This window comes from Pangasianodon hypophthalmus, chromosome 26, assembly GCF_027358585.1.
Source record: "Pangasianodon hypophthalmus isolate fPanHyp1 chromosome 26, fPanHyp1.pri, whole genome shotgun sequence".
NCBI lineage: Eukaryota > Metazoa > Chordata > Actinopteri > Siluriformes > Pangasiidae > Pangasianodon > Pangasianodon hypophthalmus.
The window spans coordinates 6,216,113-6,233,934 of NC_069735.1; the positions used below are offsets into that span (position 1 = coordinate 6,216,113).

Sequence of the window (17,822 nt, forward strand, 5' to 3'; positions counted from 1 at the left end):
CAGTGTCAAAGAAAGATGAGGACTGGGGAAAAGGGATTTCTCTGACTTAGTGCTTGTTTGGAGCACATTTTCTGTAGAATGGCCTTGTATTCAGACTGGTTTGCAACCAGGGCATTGCTCAGTTAGAGCTGAGAAAAGCTAGTTGTGTTAGAACAGTATATTCCAGGGTTTTAGATAACCTAACTTACAAAAACTATTCATAATGTATTTTATATAGGCCTAGTGAACAGATGCTCCAACCCAGAATATCCTCTATTGCCTTTACAATTGCATCACACAGGGTACATAGGGAAATTGTTTTTGTTGAGTCTTATATGTCAAACCAGTGTGTTGTCCAGTCAAAGTCCAAGTCAAGTCTCAAGTTTAAATATAAAAAAAGTTCAGAAAAAGTGAGCCCATAGTTTATTGAGTCTATTTTAAGTCCAAGTGTAGCCATATGTACAAAAAAACCTGCACTCTACTTAATATATGGTGGGCTAGTGTAGGTCATTTCTCAAACACAAGACAGGGCTCATCACTGCCACAGACTAACATACCAAATAGCAAAATAGTGGCATACAACATTCTGTATCACTCTTGTAGCTGCACTTATTGGCCGTTTTATCAGGTACAACCATCACATAGGTGCTTTTTTAGGTGTATAGTCACTGTAGCCCATGTGTTGTTATACACAATTCTTCAGCCTCCCCTCTACAGAAAGCTATACATATATTGTTTGGGTGAGGGACCATTCTCTCCCTTGTCACAGTGAAGGGGTTTGTGTACTTCGGGGAACCTCAGAGCTATATCACCATGAGATTAATGCTTGGTGAACAGATCCCTGGGGAGAAGTCAAACAGAACGATGCTAATTACCTCTGTTAATGGTACGAAAAAGACTAAGTTAACCTAGCTGGATTAGGGTTACTGGGACTCAACCCTGAAGCCAGGTCTTGAAGTGGTGTCCACAGGTGAACGTCTGGTGACCAGGCCATGCATGTAACTCAGCCTGGGAAGGCCACTTTGTGGACTCACCTCCTACATGATGAAGTGTGTGGGTCAAGGGATATGACAGACTAGACCCTTGGAATGGAAACCAATGTTTTAAAACCTCAGTTCCTAAGAAACACGTACCAGCACACACACACACACACACGTACAAACCCCAACTACCATCCAGCGTCACTACTGTGCTTAGAACGATCCACCACCCAAATAATATCTGCTCAAACTTGATCCTATGGATGACTGGAGGACAAATTGTGTACAGTAACTGACTGTACACTTACACCTACATGCCAGGTCTACTTGATAAAAGGCTAACGGCTGTAGATAAAAAGTGGGTTTATATAAGAAAGTGCCTATTGTTTAGCATACTAACACACACACACACACACACACACACACACACACACAGAGCTTGGGGCTGGTAGTGTACTGCAGCATGCATCCGAGGTCAACAGAGCTCGTGAGCTCTCTGGCTAAAAAAAAATCTGCATTGAGGAAGGGACCTCCCTGCGCGTGCAGCAAACTTTCCACCAATCAGCATTCAGCCCTCACATTCATGGACGCTAACCGAGAGAGAGACTCTGATTGCGTGTGTGTGTGTATGTGTGTGTGTGTGGAGGAAGAGTGGGGAGGTTTGGTTGGTAGAGAGTGTCTCTGTGCCGAGCTGAATGTAGAGTGAACACTTTGGTCGTCCGAGTCGCTCCTCGGTTTGCTTTAACGGACACACACACACACACACACACACACACACAGAAGCTTCCCGAGCTTGACGCAGAGCCTGAGCCATGCCTCTGACCCCGGGAGAGCTTCTGTCGGGCTCCATGTTAATCCTGCTGCTGGTCGCCAGCTCCTCTGAGTGTAAGTAAACAAACGCGGCATTACACGAGTACGAGCTGGAGGGTTAGTGTTAGTGTTAATGTAGGTGTTAATGTAGGTGTTAGTGTTAATGTAGGTGTTAATGTTAGTGTTAATGTTGGTGTTAGTGTTAATGTAGGTGTTAATGTTAGTGTTAATGTTGGTGTTAGTGTTAATGTTAGTGTTAATGTTAGTGTTGTTGCTGATGTTAGTGTAGGTGTTGATTATAATTAGTGTTAATGGTGGTGTTAGTGCAGGTGTTAATGTTAGTGTAGGTGTTAATGTTGGTGTAGGTGTTAATGTTGGTAGTAATGCTAATATAGGTGTTGGTTGTAATTAGTGTTAATGGTGGTGTTAGTGCAGGTGTTAATGCTAATGTTAATGTTTGTGTTAGTTAGTGTTAATGTTGGTGTTAATGTTGGTGTTAGTGTAACGGACACACTGCAGTGTGAGGAGCTAGCGTTAAGCGTTGTGAAGGACAGAGCTCAGAGCTCGAACATCACCTCTCACTGTCTCTCTCTGTGTCTCTCTCACTGTCTCTCTCTCTCTCTGTGTCTCTCACTGTCTCTCTCTCTCTCTGTGTCTCTCACTGTCTCTCTCACTGTCTCTCTCTCACTGTCTCTCTCTGTGTCTCTCTCACTGTCTCTCTCTCACTGTCTCTCTCTGTGTCTCTCTCACTGTCTCTCTCTCTCTCTCTGTGTCTCTCACTGTCTCTCTCTCTCTGTCTCTCACTGTGTCTCTCTCACTGTGTCTCTCTCACTGTCTCTCACTGTGTCTCTCTCTCACTGTCTCTGTGTCCCTCACTGTCTCTCTCTCTCTCTCTCTGTCTCTCACTGTGGCTCTCTGTGTCACTGGTGACTGTTGTGTGTTTCATGCTGCTGTTGCATGTCTGCTGTGTTTCTCAGTGTCCTTATCGCCTGAGGAAGCGAACCAGTTTTTAAGGAGACACCGGAGAGCGAACCAGGTTTTTGAGGAAACCAAACAAGGGCATTTGGAGAGGGAGTGTGTGGAGGAGAGGTGCACCAAAGAGGAGGCGAGAGAAGTGTTTGAAAACGACCCTGAAACGGTACAATGTTTTGGTTTTATTTGTATTTAAATAATAAGAGCATTGTCGGTGTCTCGTCCTTGGCGATGATGGTGACCTAGCAGCACGCACACTTCCGAGCTGTGTGAGCTACAGTGTCGTGATCAATCCGTGTGGATCTGCTAGCCGTGTAGCTGATTCGGATTCGGACTCGATCCCTAAACGAGTCGATTCCTCGATTTGAATCGTTTCCATACATTTTAAACGCGCACAGATGACGCAGGATTAAAAAAAAGAGTAGGAGATGTATTATGCGTTTGATTACTATTGCACTGTTTATTTCATAAGATACCTTTCCCTGTGCTGTCTTATTTTGTGGAATTGACTCCACAACTGAATCAGAGTCGACACTAAAAGTTCCTGATTCGAACAGTTGTACCTATGTGATATGTGGAAAGACAGCCTTGGACGTTTTTATCCGAAAAGAAGAGACATTTTCAGAGAGTGTTAACAGTCCTGCACCCTAGCTTCCATGCCCTGGTTTTACATGCTCATGAACCACAGGAGATTTGATTCATAGCACAGTGACATATCCAGCTATGTGTCCTAACTTTCCATAAGTCTGCAAAGCAGTAGGTGAGCTTACCAGACGAAGAAGGCTGAGAATACCCATAATGCACTTTGCTGCTTGTATGAGGAGCGTGGCATGATTTCAGACACAGAGCATGTCTTGAACCACATTACAACAAACCCCTTAATATTTTCCTGTGCTTATTTTTCCTCAGCATTTCCATATGCACCTAACAGACAGTCCTACAAGAGAGCATGTGTGATTTATGTAAATGCACTTCTTTAATAGTTGGCCTCTAACATCAAGAAAGTGTGCAAGTAGGTGATTATATAAATTATACACATGTCTATCACATTGCTGATTGGCTCGGTGGTGACAGAGTAACGCAAGAATGTCTTGATCTCAGATACATTCCTCCTGGGCTTTCTGTTACACGAGCGCTTATACTGTATGTGACGTACTGTTCCTCGCCGCACATGATCGTATTATACCTGCTTTGATCCTGTGAGATGCCTAGTGCTATTATTAGGATATAATTGTTGAGTTTTTTACACACCACTGGGCCCTTAGAGGGGAGAATAAAGGGACCCAGGCAGCTGAGTGTGAGCTATACATCAGGGAGTAGAAATGAAACAAGGCGGAATGGTTAAATAGGGTGGTGGTCATCCTCAATGCTGTGAACCTGTGTGTGTGTGCAGGGATGAAACGCCCTGCATACCCATCGCTCATGTTGTCCAAGTGGAGATATCTGTGTATTATCCATGGTGCAGTCGTGGAATCTGTGTCTGACTCAGCAGAATTCTGACTCTGCAGCTTTTGGACTGCAGCAGCCGTATGAAGCACACACTCAGTAATGTGCTCTTACTAGTGTGCACTCTCTTACTGTCATTATTGCCTTATTCAGTCAGGTCCATAAGTATTTGGACAGTGACACAATTTTTGTAATTTTGCCTCTGTACACCACCACAATGGATTTGAAATGAAGCAGTTAAGACATGATTGAAGTGTAGACTTTGAGCTTTAATTCAAGGGGTTTAACAAAAAATTAGCATTAACCATTTAGGAACTACAGCCATTTTTTTACAGAGTCCCTCCATTTTCACAGGTCAAAAGTAATTGGACAAACTAACATAATCATAAATGTTAGGATTATTTTAATACTTGAATGCAAAACTTTGCAGTCAATGACTGCCTGAATTCTGGAAACCATGGACACCAACAAATGCTGAGTTTCCTCCCTTGGGATGCTTTGCCAGGCCTTTACTGCAGATGCCTTCAGTTGCTGCTTGTCTGTGGGTCTTTCTGCCTTCAGTTTTGTCTTCAGTGAGTGAAAAGCACGCTCAGTTGGGTTGAGGTCATCAGACATTCAAGAACATTTAATTTCTTTGCCTTAAGAAGCCCTTGAGTTGATTTTGTGGTATGTTTTGGGTCATTATCCATCTGTACTGTGCAGCGCTGTCCTATCAGTTTTTCAGCATTTGACTGAATCTGAGCAGAAAGTATATCTCTGTATGCTTCAGAGTTCATTCTGCTACTTCTGTCATCAGTCATATCATCAACAAACACCAGTGACCCAGTTCCACTGGCAGCCATACAAGCCTATGCCATGTAACACTGCCTCCACATGTTTGACAGATGATGTGATATGCTTTGGATCCTTCTGGTGTTGCTGAGCTCGCCAGTGCATTCCTTCTTTTTAAGAATGTACTAAATTGTTGATTTGGCCACTCCTAAAGTTTCTGCTATCTCTCTGGTAGGTCTGTTTCGTTTTTTCAGCCTAATGATGGCCTCCTTTATTTGCATCGACATCTCTCTGGACCTCACAGTGAGAGTTCCCATGAAGAGCTACCAATGCAAATTCAGCACTTGGAATCAACTCCAGACCTTTTATCTCCTTAATCTGTCATGAAATAAGGAGGAAACTGGCCACATCTGGCCATGAAAATGCTTATCAGTCAATTGTCCAATTACTTTGAAGCCTGTGAAAATGGAGGGACTCTGGGAAAAAAAAAAAAAAAAAAAAAGCCTGTAATTCCTAAAAGGTAAACCCCTTGAATTAAAGCTGAAAGTCTACACTTCAATCACGTCTTGATTACTTCATTTCAAATCCATTGTGGTGGTGTTCAGAAGCAAAATTACAAAAATCGTCACTGTCCAAATACTTAAGGACCTGTCTGTACATACACTCATTCTGTAAGGAGAGCAGATCTGTGGATAATGGTGTCACGTTGATTGACCTGATCTATGACTGCAGTGCATGGAAAGACAAAGAGATAGATAGAGTAACAGCAATGTACATAAGTATTTATTGTAGATATAGTAAAAGCGAACTACACAATGGTTCTTGAGAAACAACAGTAACAAGAAGTCCTTCATCAGCTGTGCAAACATAGTAGGTTGGCCACACCCCATACCTCTGCAGTGTGTGCAGGTAGCGTGGTTTGATCAGGTGCCAGAGACACATTTTACACACTATAACTGGTCTGGTTCCTGACATTAACAGATGAAAAGATACTCAGGCCTAACATGTTGTGACAGGACACTGAGATTAAAGGCGAGCTCAGAGAAGAATAATTGCATCACATCTTCCGGCCCCAGTGTTGTTCAGAGTGTGGGAGTTACAGGAATACAACGATACATACTTAGAATGAGTTCTCTAACAGGAAATGTAGACTGGATTGCATTTATAGTACCTCAAAACATGTCTTTTTAAACAGTTTAAAACAATCTTGGTATAATAAAACATTGCTTAAACTACTTTCTAATGACAGAATGGCATAAGAGCGCGTTTGCTCTCATTAATCATGCTATGAATATGCAGTTTGGAAACGTCTTCATGTCATCCTGCTATCCTGAATAACTAGTTGGCAATCTGTCACAGGTCAAAACAAGAGATTTCAGTACCTAAGTCTATGAGCATTCAAGCCAAACTTGATGATGATGTCTAATCACATTTCTTGCGACTCTTTTTCAGGACTATTTCTTCCCCAAATATTTGGGTAAGTTCTGAAATCTGAAAAAAAATCTCTTTATTTGTCTAAACTTCAGACAAGAGTCATTCATACACAATATACAGTTTAATCACGCTTTTGTTAGAAGGTGCTAAAACATAAGCATAAATAGCATTCTCCTGTGTCTTCAGCATGTGTGGAGAAATTTGCAGACAAGAAGAAGGAAGACCTGGTCACCTGCGTCCACAGTGAGTGTCCGTTTGTCAGTCTCACTCTCTCTGCTTTCTTGCTCCTATTTATAAATAGTTGAACAGGAATGCAGTGCTCTTACGCTGTCTGTTGCTCGAGCACTGCATTGCAGTAGTTTTGAAGGAGCAGGTAACACACTCAGAACAAATGCACGTTTCTGTGTCTGTTCTGCAGCTTTGTAGTATTAGTGATATGTGTATGTTTGGTAGATAATCGTGGGTATCTCAATGCCCTGAATTAGCTTCTGGATTGTGTGTGTGTATGTAAGCACGTGACGTGATGTGAGCTGGTAGCACTGATGCATTCTGGAGGCTCGTCCTTCACCACGAGCTTCCGCTGAATCAGAGGCAGCAGTGTGCCAGCTCAGAATCCTCTGCTCCTATTGGTTGATCCAGGAGCCCTGAGTCAGTAACTGTGATGCTGTGACTCTGCAGTGCCCCTCTCTCTCTCTCTCTCTCTCTCTCTCTCTCTCTCTCTCTCTCTCTCTCTCGTGCCCTCTCGCTCTTCATCGTGCTCGCGCACTCTCTCAGCTCTGCCCAGACATGCCTGGACTTAGTGTAGTGAGACTTTGCAGCGTCAGCAGACAGATCAGAGACTACAGCTTTGTGTGAAAGGAAACTGAAAGATGATATTAAGCATTTCATAAACTAAGATGCAGCTGTGAAGAACAAATTGTCCTGAGAACTGTAGGTGGTGGATGTTTGGTTATTATATAACTCGTGAGAATGAGGGGAGGGAGAAGAATGGCAGGGCTTTAGACCCAGATTTGTGTTTTGACCCTGAATAACCAATCTAACATTCTGTCCTCTGGCCAACTTTCCCTCTCTCTCTCTCTCTCTGTCTCTCTCTCTCTGTCTGTTTTTCTTCTCTCAGACATTCCAGACCAGTGCTCCCCCAATCCTTGTCATCACATAGGGACGGTGCGCTGTGAGGACAAAAAGGGCGAATTCCAGTGCCACTGCTTCACAGGGTGGACTGGCCTCAGGTGTGAGAAAGGTAAGACTCATCAGTCATCATCTTTAAGTACACACAGCACGGTTCAGCATCAAAAGACACCTGCTGCAAGACATTTTACTGAAGGACATCACTAATTCGAGTACTCATGTACGTTTTTTTAATATGTCAAATCCCTTTAGAGAATTAGAAGTGTCTATTATTAGATGCAGCTGGATTGGGAGGGTGCCTGCTGTGTCCTCTTCTGCCGCTCTGACTTGGCATGACTGTGCACATTTCCTCTCGTCCTTTAAGATGTCCCACTTGTCCCTTCTCCTGTTTTACAAGCTCGTATGCAGAGTGACCATGATATTTGTAGTTCAAGCAGTAATAAAGAAAAAAAAATTATATGCCCATATATATGGTGCTTTTCTCACACTCGAGCATGCTGCATATTATTTGTTAAAAAAAAAAAAAAAGAAGGAGTAGAGAAAGAAGAATGAAATAAGCAGAAGGAAAAGTCGTAGTGAATAAGGTATGCTTTCAGCTGAGACTTAAAATAGTGCTGAGGGGAACAGTAACAGAAACACTGTTAGCCAATTTTCCACTGTATGTCGGAAAGCTTATCATGACTGCACTGTTCTGTGAAAGGTTCCTGTTTTGTTGTTATTCATCTGGTTTGCCTTTAAATCAGGATTAGCACATACCTAACTACAGTGATGAGACAATAGTGGCCCTGCGTGCTCTGTATGTAATATTCACTATCACTATTACGATATATCTTGTCACGATACACACGATATATGATGATTTTGGTACTTGTGGAACTCCAGCCAACCACAGTGTTACTCACACTCATTGAGAGGATGTCGATTTATTTTTGAATCAATCAATTTTTTTGTCCTTTTACTTTTTGGATTGTTTTTCAGATTTGGGAGTTGATCCAAACAGGGTCAAGATCACAGCAAGATCAAGTCACATAGTTTTTCTTCAATAGCTTCCTTTCTGTTTGAAGTACACTATATTAGGGCTGCACAATATATAGAAATTATCAAAATATTGCAATATGCGTATTGCAAGGGCTCGCGATTTTAATGCTTCAAACAGTTAGGAAGAATCAAAGTTTTAGGGTGATGCAGATAGCAGAGAATGCTTTCTTTTCCTCAAAAGAACATGAAACTTGTCTTTGAGTTATGTCTTTCAGATTTTATATATTTAAATATATAAATATAATTTAAATGGATTTTACGTGTTATAGCATTATCGTACCGCATATTGTATTATTTAACGAGTTATCGCATATCGTATTTTTCTTCAATATCGTGCAGCCCTACACTAAATGGTCAAAAGTGTGTGGTTATCTGATCATCACAACAATGTGCTCATTGAACATCCCTTTCTAAAACCATGGGAATTGCTATGGAGTTGATCCCCCCCTTTCCTCCTATAACAGCCTCCACTCTTCTGGGAAGCCTTTCCACTAGATTTTGGATCGGGGCTGTGGGATTTGTCCATCCATCCATAAGAGCGTTAGTGAGGTCAGGCGCTGAAGTTGGGCGAAGAGGCCTGAGGTGCATTCAGCGTTCTAGTTTATCTCAAAGGTGTTCAGTGGGGTTGAGGTCAGGGCTCTGTGCAGGACACTCGAGTTCTTCCACTCCAACCTTGGCACACCATATCTTCGTGGCACTCGCTTTGTTCACACGGGCACTGTCATGCTGGAACAGGTTTGCGCCGCTCAGTTCCAGTGAAGGGAAATCTTAACTCTCCAGCACGCAAAGACAGACCCTCATATGGGTGTGATGGTCAGGTGTCCACAGACTTTTGGCCATATAGTGTATAAATAAAGGGTATTTGAGGCATACGAATTAGTAACAAGAAGGACTAAACTTGCTGTTGGAGGCATCCCCAATGACATCGTTGGGTTCATGGTTGAGGCAGTTATACCAGTGCATTAGTCATGTATTTAGAAAAAAATCCAGTCACTGACTGACTAGTGTAGCACTGGATTTTTTCCAAATATTTTGAAATTACTCGTGCATGTAAACCTCCTGGGTAATTTTGATAAATATCAGATTATTTTGCACATGCAAACATAGTCCCACAAAGCAACACTGCCGCAGCTCTGAGTCAGCTGTCAGAAAGAAGGGAGAGAACTTCTGTCCTAAACACAGGGAGTGAAAAGATTATCTGCAGTGCACATATCCACTATGACTCATTCACCTACCAGTGCGGAATGACAAGTAGATGAAAACAGGAGGGAAAAAAGATTTGAGCAAAAGGAGCTGGAGCTCAGCTGTGGAAAAGCCTGTCATTGCTGCAGTCATTTATGTGTTACAGTTGCATTAAAATCACCCTAGGAAATTTAGGAAAATGTGACATGGTTTGCACCACAACACTGAGCTACTGTGTCTTTGAGTCTTCCTAGTGCAGCCCATTCATTTGGACTATGGTACTCAAATCTGATTGGTTCAGGCAAATCCCTCCCATATTTCTGTGACTGGCTCATTTTGGTTCATCTCCTTCTCTGATTGGCAGACGTAAATGAATGCAGTAAAGAAAATGGGAAGTGTGATCATGAGTGCAGTAATTCAGTGGGAAGTTACCACTGCTCCTGTCGTGATGGTTACAGGCTGTCCGGCCACCACCGCTGTCTGGGTAAGTCAAATCCAGAGAGAGTAAGATAAAACCCACTCAAAACTTCAGAACTAAAAGTGAAAATAAAAAGCCGCAAGCATGTTTCTGTTGCCACAACAAACTAATCACACACATTTAATTACCGGAAACATTTCATAAACTATTTTTTTAAATGTATGAATTCTCAATTCTGATTGGTCAGAAGGTGTTGATTAATTGTCTATAACAGCAGCTCTGGCAGTTGCACGTAAACAGCTTTTTGACTGGGGTGTTTTCTGAACAGGATTTTGAACAGGAAATGACTGGGGTTCACAAAACTTTCATTAAATTTGTCTGTGTGACTGAAACATACAAGCGATTTAAACTTGACAGCGTAATCCGTATAAAAGTGCAGTAACTCGTCACAAATTACATGAATAGGACACAAATGTTTTTCCGAAATTACGGAATTTTCATGAATAACAAATTTCTTGTGTAAATGCTCCTACATTGTATGAATAAATACATGCTAAGCTTACTTGCTAGGACATCATTTTTTCAGCGTAATTAAATATAACTGATGGTGATTGTAAACTGTAGATCATTTTCTCCTCCTTCTATTCCAGATATTGACGAGTGCGTAGATGTTCCTGGTGTGTGTGGCTCTGCGCAGTGCAGGAACCTGATAGGGTGCTACGAGTGCCTTTGTGATGTTGGCTACGTCTACAATAATGAGACCAAGACCTGTGACGGTGCGTCAGATTCCTGTTGGCTGATTTATACATTCTGTGTAACGGTACATTCAAAAACACAATATCCCCATCAGATAAAATCCAAAGATAATATAAAATAAATCATTACAGACTTGGTGCAGTTACTGACATGCATGAGCATCAGATATTGCACATTATGACAAGCCAAACTAACACAAGCATTATACACAATGGCACCATCTTCCAGGAAACACGGTGTAGTAATGAGTGATTAGAATCCATGTTTTTCTGAAGTTATTTTTTCTGGCACTGGTCTGGAAGAACATATTGGACTGATCAGTCTTCAGTTCATTTCAACACTCTGGTAAACCAAACATGGTTATAATCTTTAAGGCTGTCATGGGGTGTCATTTCCAGCAATATATTTCACAGCACAAACAGGCTGAATTAGTATAGAGTCTAGACAATGTTTTACGAATGATTATAAGGTTTACTTTTTCTGTTGTTACATCTTTTGAGTCAAAACATATCAGTGTAAACCATAACAATATTCTAAGATTGCGATCTGTTTTTGTCAGGGAATGGGGTGCGATATCACAGACTGGAAATCGGGGAATGTGTACTGATATTATTTTGTGTTAATGTTCTTAAAACACTGCCTTTTTTGGTCTTAGCTTATTATATGCGATGGAAAGCCAGGCTATCAAAGTGAATCGTTCCGACATTTTTGTTTTACTTGTACACACATGCTGCCTTGTTGTTGCTGTCTGGAGAGAAATGACTTATTCTGTTCTCTTCCTGTTTGGTAGACGTGGATGAATGTGAATCACCTGTGTGTGAGGAGCAGTGTGTCAACACGCCCGGGAGTTTCCGTTGCTACTGTGACGGCAGACAGGGCAAGAAGCTCGGGCATGACCTGAGGAGCTGTGAGGTAATGAATAGGGTTGATACATCTTCCATGTGTGAAATCTTGTTTTACTGCTGTGCACATTTTACTCATATAACACGTAATACCTACGTAATGAAGACTACAGGAGCAACGGTGGTGCACTGATTCATTAAGAAAAATATAACGGAATGGCTGTTGAGTGATTTACAGCTGCTTAATTGAATACATCTGCTCTTTTCCACTTGACGGCTGTTTTTATTACTCTGTATGCTTACTCTTATACATGTACACTCTTTAGCGTATTGAGCCTTGTCTGGAATTGAACCTGAAGCGAAACACTCGCTCTCTGTACCTGGGCCGCATGTTCAGTGGAGTTCCTGTGGTCAAGCTACGCTTCAGACGCCTAGTTCAGACTGGGTGAGCACAGCACACTTATTGTGTTAGCAGATTTATAATGATCTGCCTTTGGCATTTCAGTAACCAGATCACAAACCAGTATAAACAGAACAATATGTACTTTTCCCTTTGACCTATTATTACACTAGCTTGTCTACTTATGTAGTATTCACTCTCTATTCCCATCCAGCTTCACAGCAGAGTTTGACCTGAGGACATATGACACTGAAGGAGTTATCTTCTTCGCTGGTGGTCACTTAAACAGCTCCTGGATCGTACTGGCAATCCACCACGGGAGACTGGAGCTGCAGCTGAAATACGGAGCTGTGAGCCGGGTGACCAGCAGCGGCCCTTTGGTTAATGATGGCCAGTGGCACAAGGTGAGCAAACACTGAGGACTCCTTCATTCGTTTCTGAGTAAGCCATGATGTATAAAAAGGTTACTATGGGATGTATGTGAACCTCAATACTAGCCAATTTTTTCTTCAATACATTTTAATCCTGTGGGAAATGTACATTATCAGTAGCACGTGGATGTACTGTGATTTACATCAACCTTTCTCCAAATTGTACTTTGTGCTCAAAGCACACAGATGCTTAATGGTGCTAAAATTTGACTCTCTTCAACTGGCTGCCAGATCTCAGTAGAAGAGCAGGGGCGAAGCCTTGTGATAAAGATTGACAGGGAGGCAGTGATGAAGATTGCAGTGAATGGAGATCTTTTTACTCTGAAGAAAGGCATCCATGAGCTCAACCTTACTGTGGGAGGAGTTCCTTTCAAAGAGGACGGACTGCTTAATAAGGTAAGGATGAAGTTAGGCAGATATTTTTCTCTAAATCTATTCATCATAATTTGTTTTTTGTTTTTGCTATTTCTCAGTGGACATATTTCACATAGATGTGGTATTATGATTTACATGAGTTTCTTTTCAGACAAACTTTGAAAGAGAAGCAGTAGTTAAATCTAAAAGGCACAAAAGCATAATAGCGCTATCCAGTGCCATCTGCTTGCTGCTTTCAGAGCTTGGTTTCTCTACATCAACAATATATTTTCCTCTTCAAAACATTCTTCCTCCTGTGAGTGATTTGTCTTAACAAGTCAGTGTGAAGACACTTTCACTTTCTTCATTAGATGTTATTACAGCAAACCTGCCAGCAAATAGGTTGCATTTTATTATCTAGATTTTAATCTATGGAAAGCCACTCAGTAACAACCCACCAATGAAAAACTCAATAAATACGAAAAACACTGGAAGACAAGATGCAAAACCAAAAGGTTTTGAAAGATGTGCTTGTTTAACAGATGAGGTTCTGGTACTGAGAACAGCAGTATGAACCTTTTGGATGCAATCCTCTACAGTTGTGCACTTCTAACTTTGTGGCAGCAGTTTGGGGGAGTCTTACACAGGGATGTGATGGTCAGGTGTCCACAAACCTTTGGCCATATAGTGTTCCGTGACCTGACTCCTTTTTTTTCTCTCTCACTGGAAACTGATTCAATGCTTTCCACCCCACTTTCTTAAACTAACTGCTTCTCCAGTTCAGTTTCTACTGGCAAGTTTCAAGGCTCCGTTCTCAGTCCACTTGTTTTTACATTCTGTACCCATACTCTTGTCAAAATGTCATTATCCTGCCATAGTTATTATGCTGATGACACTTGACTCATTCCTTCCTTCCCACCATCAGATTCTCTGATTGCTAATCGTATTTTGGAATGTCTGTCACATCATGGATAGTAGCTCATCACCTAAAGCTAAAACTAGTAAGATTGATCAGCTGATTATTTCTGGATATGCATGTCCACAGCTTGATCTTGTCATTTCCTTTGAGAAGTCCTTGGTCCACTGTGCCTGGAAGTGCATGACGCTTGTGTGGTGTTGTATACATCAAGCTTCATTGTAGAGTTCGACAATCAGTTATCATTCTCAGCTTACAACGTTTAGGATGAATCGACAGTTTTGTTTCAGGTTGGCCACTCATTTGCATGTTCAGAGCTCCCTTTTGTTGAAACTTGACTACTGCAGCCTGCTACAAGCTGGTCTTCATGAATGTAACTGATCGAGGATGTAGCAACCTGATTTGTTTTCACTGCTGTATTCAGGCTGCTGGTTTCCTGTAATTGTTTTAAATAATATATAAAACCCAGATGCTTGCCTACATGGCCAACTGAACCCCATCCATCTAATGATAGTGAACAAATCCTGCTATCTTTAGACTACCAATATACCACCCATCAAAATGCAAAAAGGACAAGCATTAACACTCTTCTCCATACAGGCACCCAGGTGGATGAATGAACTTCCCCTGGCTGCCTAAACAACAGAGTCACTTCCTTTCTTTAATCTTTTTAATAAGCACTGATACCTTTTCTTGCAGTGCCTTAGACAACAAAGCACTTTAGCAAGTCAGTCTGTACCAGAGCATTTATCATATACTATAATTGTTTATCTTGCATCCAGTTGTCATTAGACTGTCAGTAGAATTTATAAAATAGAACTGGACAATGATAGTAAGCCTGTGGTCACGTCATGACCTTCGAAGCCTATTCCCTGAACCTCGTTTCCAAACCTAACATAAGACATAAACAAGAAAGTTTGGCACAGTGTTAGCTAGGAACTGGTGCACGCTTGGTCTAACTCCTTTTTCAGCCCATTGATGCTGATGTACAATGTCACTGCTGTGAATTCCACTTCCTGCGAGCTCAGCAGTGCTCGGGTTTTGTCAGCACAGCCCATTTCTTCCCACACAACAGTCGTAGGCATCATCATCATCATCATCATCGTCCTACAGGAAAAACAATGCATTAAAAAGGATAGCCCCTTTGACTTTGACCTGGAGAATTATGGGTAGATGCTTTTTTTTTTGCTCCACCAGGAGGCAGCCATGTCTCATAAATGGGCAGGGGAAAAAGCTTCATGTGCAGTGGTGGCCTGGATGCTGTCAGTAGCTCAGAAAATTTCTAAGTTTGAAGTTTGCCATCAGAGTTCAAATGAGGATAAGTTTCTGAGTACACTTTTGTCTTAATAGAAATCAAAAGCATGCTGGATGAAGAGGCACAGCTGACTGAACAGTTGTTTGTGTGCTTTGCCAGGCCATTGATACGGTGCTCTGTTTATGGAAATCGATTATGGCAGGAGGCTTACGGCTTACGGCTCCAAAGACCAAATGATTCGATTATAAATTTGTAAGATTTTTTCACAGGACAAATGTGTAAAGGGCACCAGCAGTAGGGATTAATGCAATGTTTTTTTTTTTGTTTTTTGTTTTTTTTATTGGAATTTTTCCTAGAGGCTGGGCCATTATATATTTTCCCACAGTCCTATTTGATTAATTGGATGGGAGGAAATTTCACAGCCTTACTTTACCATTTTTTGTACCAAAACCTATTTGTTAGGGGAAAATATCATTCCAGCCACACATGTAACACTGTTCTTCTTGCTTGCGCTTCTGGCCATGTATGACGGATTAATTTAACTTGTCCCTTTATGGCATTGGCTCTGTACATGTGTGTTTGTTGTACTTCAGGTGAACCCACGTCTAGACGGTTGTATGAAAGAGTGGCACTGGTTGACTGATGAAGACACATCCATCCAGGAGACCATTCGCCATAACGAACGCATGCAGTGCTACTCCACTGAGGATCACAGCTCCTTCTTCCCAGGCCATGGGTTCGCCTACTTCAATCACAGCCATGGTGTGTTCAGTGTTTGCTGATTTACATTCACAGTAAATATATTAATTATCTTACATATCAGGCATATTTGTGTTTGGTTAGTTGATTCTAATAGATGCACATTTGTGCTTGTGAGGGAAGGGAGCAGGAGACACCTGTAGTTGAACTCACTATCTCACACAGGTGACACGCAGGTGCTCAGTGTGCAGCTCACCATACGGCCAGCCTCAACAACGGGAGTTCTGTTTGCACTCGTTCGACAGGATACTGTGCCTCTCTCCATCTCCTTATCTGACTACCATTCTGGAACTAAGCAGGGGGCAGAGGTCAGTAAGTTTTGTGGCACTTATTTAGAAAAACTGTTATACACCTACTGTCTATACAATCTACTAATGTTTAATGTTATCAATGGGCATTTGAAGTTTTATAACGCTTTTATAAGCATTTTTTAGCATTCTGTACATCTTTCAGAAAGCAATGCTGGAGGATTTGTTTAAGGCGTATATCAAAACGTGAGGTGATTTTAGTTATGTAGTTTATACTTAATGCTTACTATAAGGGGTTTTTCTCTCTTTTGGTTTCCATTATAGTCACAAATCGTCTATTGTTGCCATACACATTTTGACATAAAACCTTTGTATTTCAGCAGTGCTTTAAAACGTTTACAGTTCTTATGAATGTGTTATGAAGGACTGTTGTTACTAAATATGTTTCCAAAATTGATTACTAGGAAAACAGCAAGATCAAGGTGTATTCTATCCTTACATCACCAGCCACATGAATGCAGTTTCAAATTAAGCATTTAGTTTCATTTGTGTGTTCCCATAACAGTATATATTAGTGTCCTTCGGCAATGTTATTGTGGCCAGTGCTGCAGCCCATCTGTGTGACTGGCAGACGCACACAGTGAATGTGACTGTGGCAGGAAACAGCACCACACTAGAGGTGGATGGGCGGCTGGGCCTCACTGAATCTGTGGAGGGTTTGGAGCCTCTGGACCTTTCATCCTCATATAGCACATTTATTGGAGGCATACCAGGTGAGGAACTACAAAAAAAATTTGTGGGTCAGTGGTACATTTTGCAATAGTCACCCTGCTAACAAGATTCGCATGTACTGAGTACACACTCTGGTTTCCTTCTGCAGATGTTTCTCTGGTGTCTATGCCGGTCTCTGCTTTCTACACGGGCTGCATGGACGTTACAGTCAACGGCCATCTGTTAGACATGGATGAGGCCCAACACAAGCACAATGATGTCCGCTCTCACGCCTGCCCTCTAGTGGGCCCACACCAGTGAAAAACAAAAGGTTAGCTGGACCAATCAGAGAAAATGCCAGGGCAACCTAGCTCGGCCCTAGCTTAAGCTTAGCGCTGCAACCAAATGCCTTTAAAAAGAGAACTTTTGAGTAAAATTGAATTTTAGTTCAAGAGTAAACTTAATTTGTCTCTTTAGGACTGACTGATAATGGGCTTACCGAGCCACATCTTCTACATTGTCCAACATACACTCCTCTGGGTAAAACCAACACTTGCATTTCAAACCTGTGTTTTATTCTGACAGATTCATTGCATACTCATGCCTCCAATAGTAAATAATGTATACACAATCACAGACACTGTAACTTGTATAATTTATATTATACTCATTGAGAAATGGGAGGTGTACACTTACATTAGACATCTGAAAAAGCACTGCGCCACAACACAAGCTACTGAAAGAGAGAGAGAGAGAGCGCTGTAACATAGTGTATATGTAAATACGTGACTGTACAATGCTTTTTAAAAAAAAAAAAAAAAAAAAAAGACAAAGACATTCTGCTACCTTCATTTCTAGAATAAAAGGTCTTCATACGCCACCAAAGGCTGAGTAGGTACTCAAAGTCATTGTTTTATAATTTTGTTTTGTCATTCCTTATTTGTTTAAGCATTTGTTTTTTAATCAACTGTATTGTATTTGAATTTTTTTGT

General features: G+C 41.5%; 1 protein-coding gene across 1 annotated transcript; it reads left to right on the plus strand.

Moving 5' to 3' along the window:
- The first annotated feature begins 1,537 nt into the window (after positions 1-1,537).
- On the plus strand, positions 1,538-17,663 carry gas6 (growth arrest-specific 6). The gene is made up of 15 exons (XM_053230009.1): positions 1,538-1,844; positions 2,747-2,907; positions 6,411-6,435; positions 6,579-6,635; positions 7,510-7,632; positions 10,105-10,224; positions 10,809-10,934; positions 11,705-11,826; positions 12,083-12,201; positions 12,371-12,560; positions 12,819-12,983; positions 15,706-15,874; positions 16,037-16,179; positions 16,685-16,892; positions 17,000-17,663. Exons 1-15 carry the CDS (start codon positions 1,772-1,774, stop codon positions 17,149-17,151), a joined length of 1,953 nt encoding a protein of 650 aa, XP_053085984.1. The 5' UTR covers positions 1,538-1,771; the 3' UTR covers positions 17,152-17,663.
- Positions 17,664-17,822: the final 159 nt, after the last annotated feature.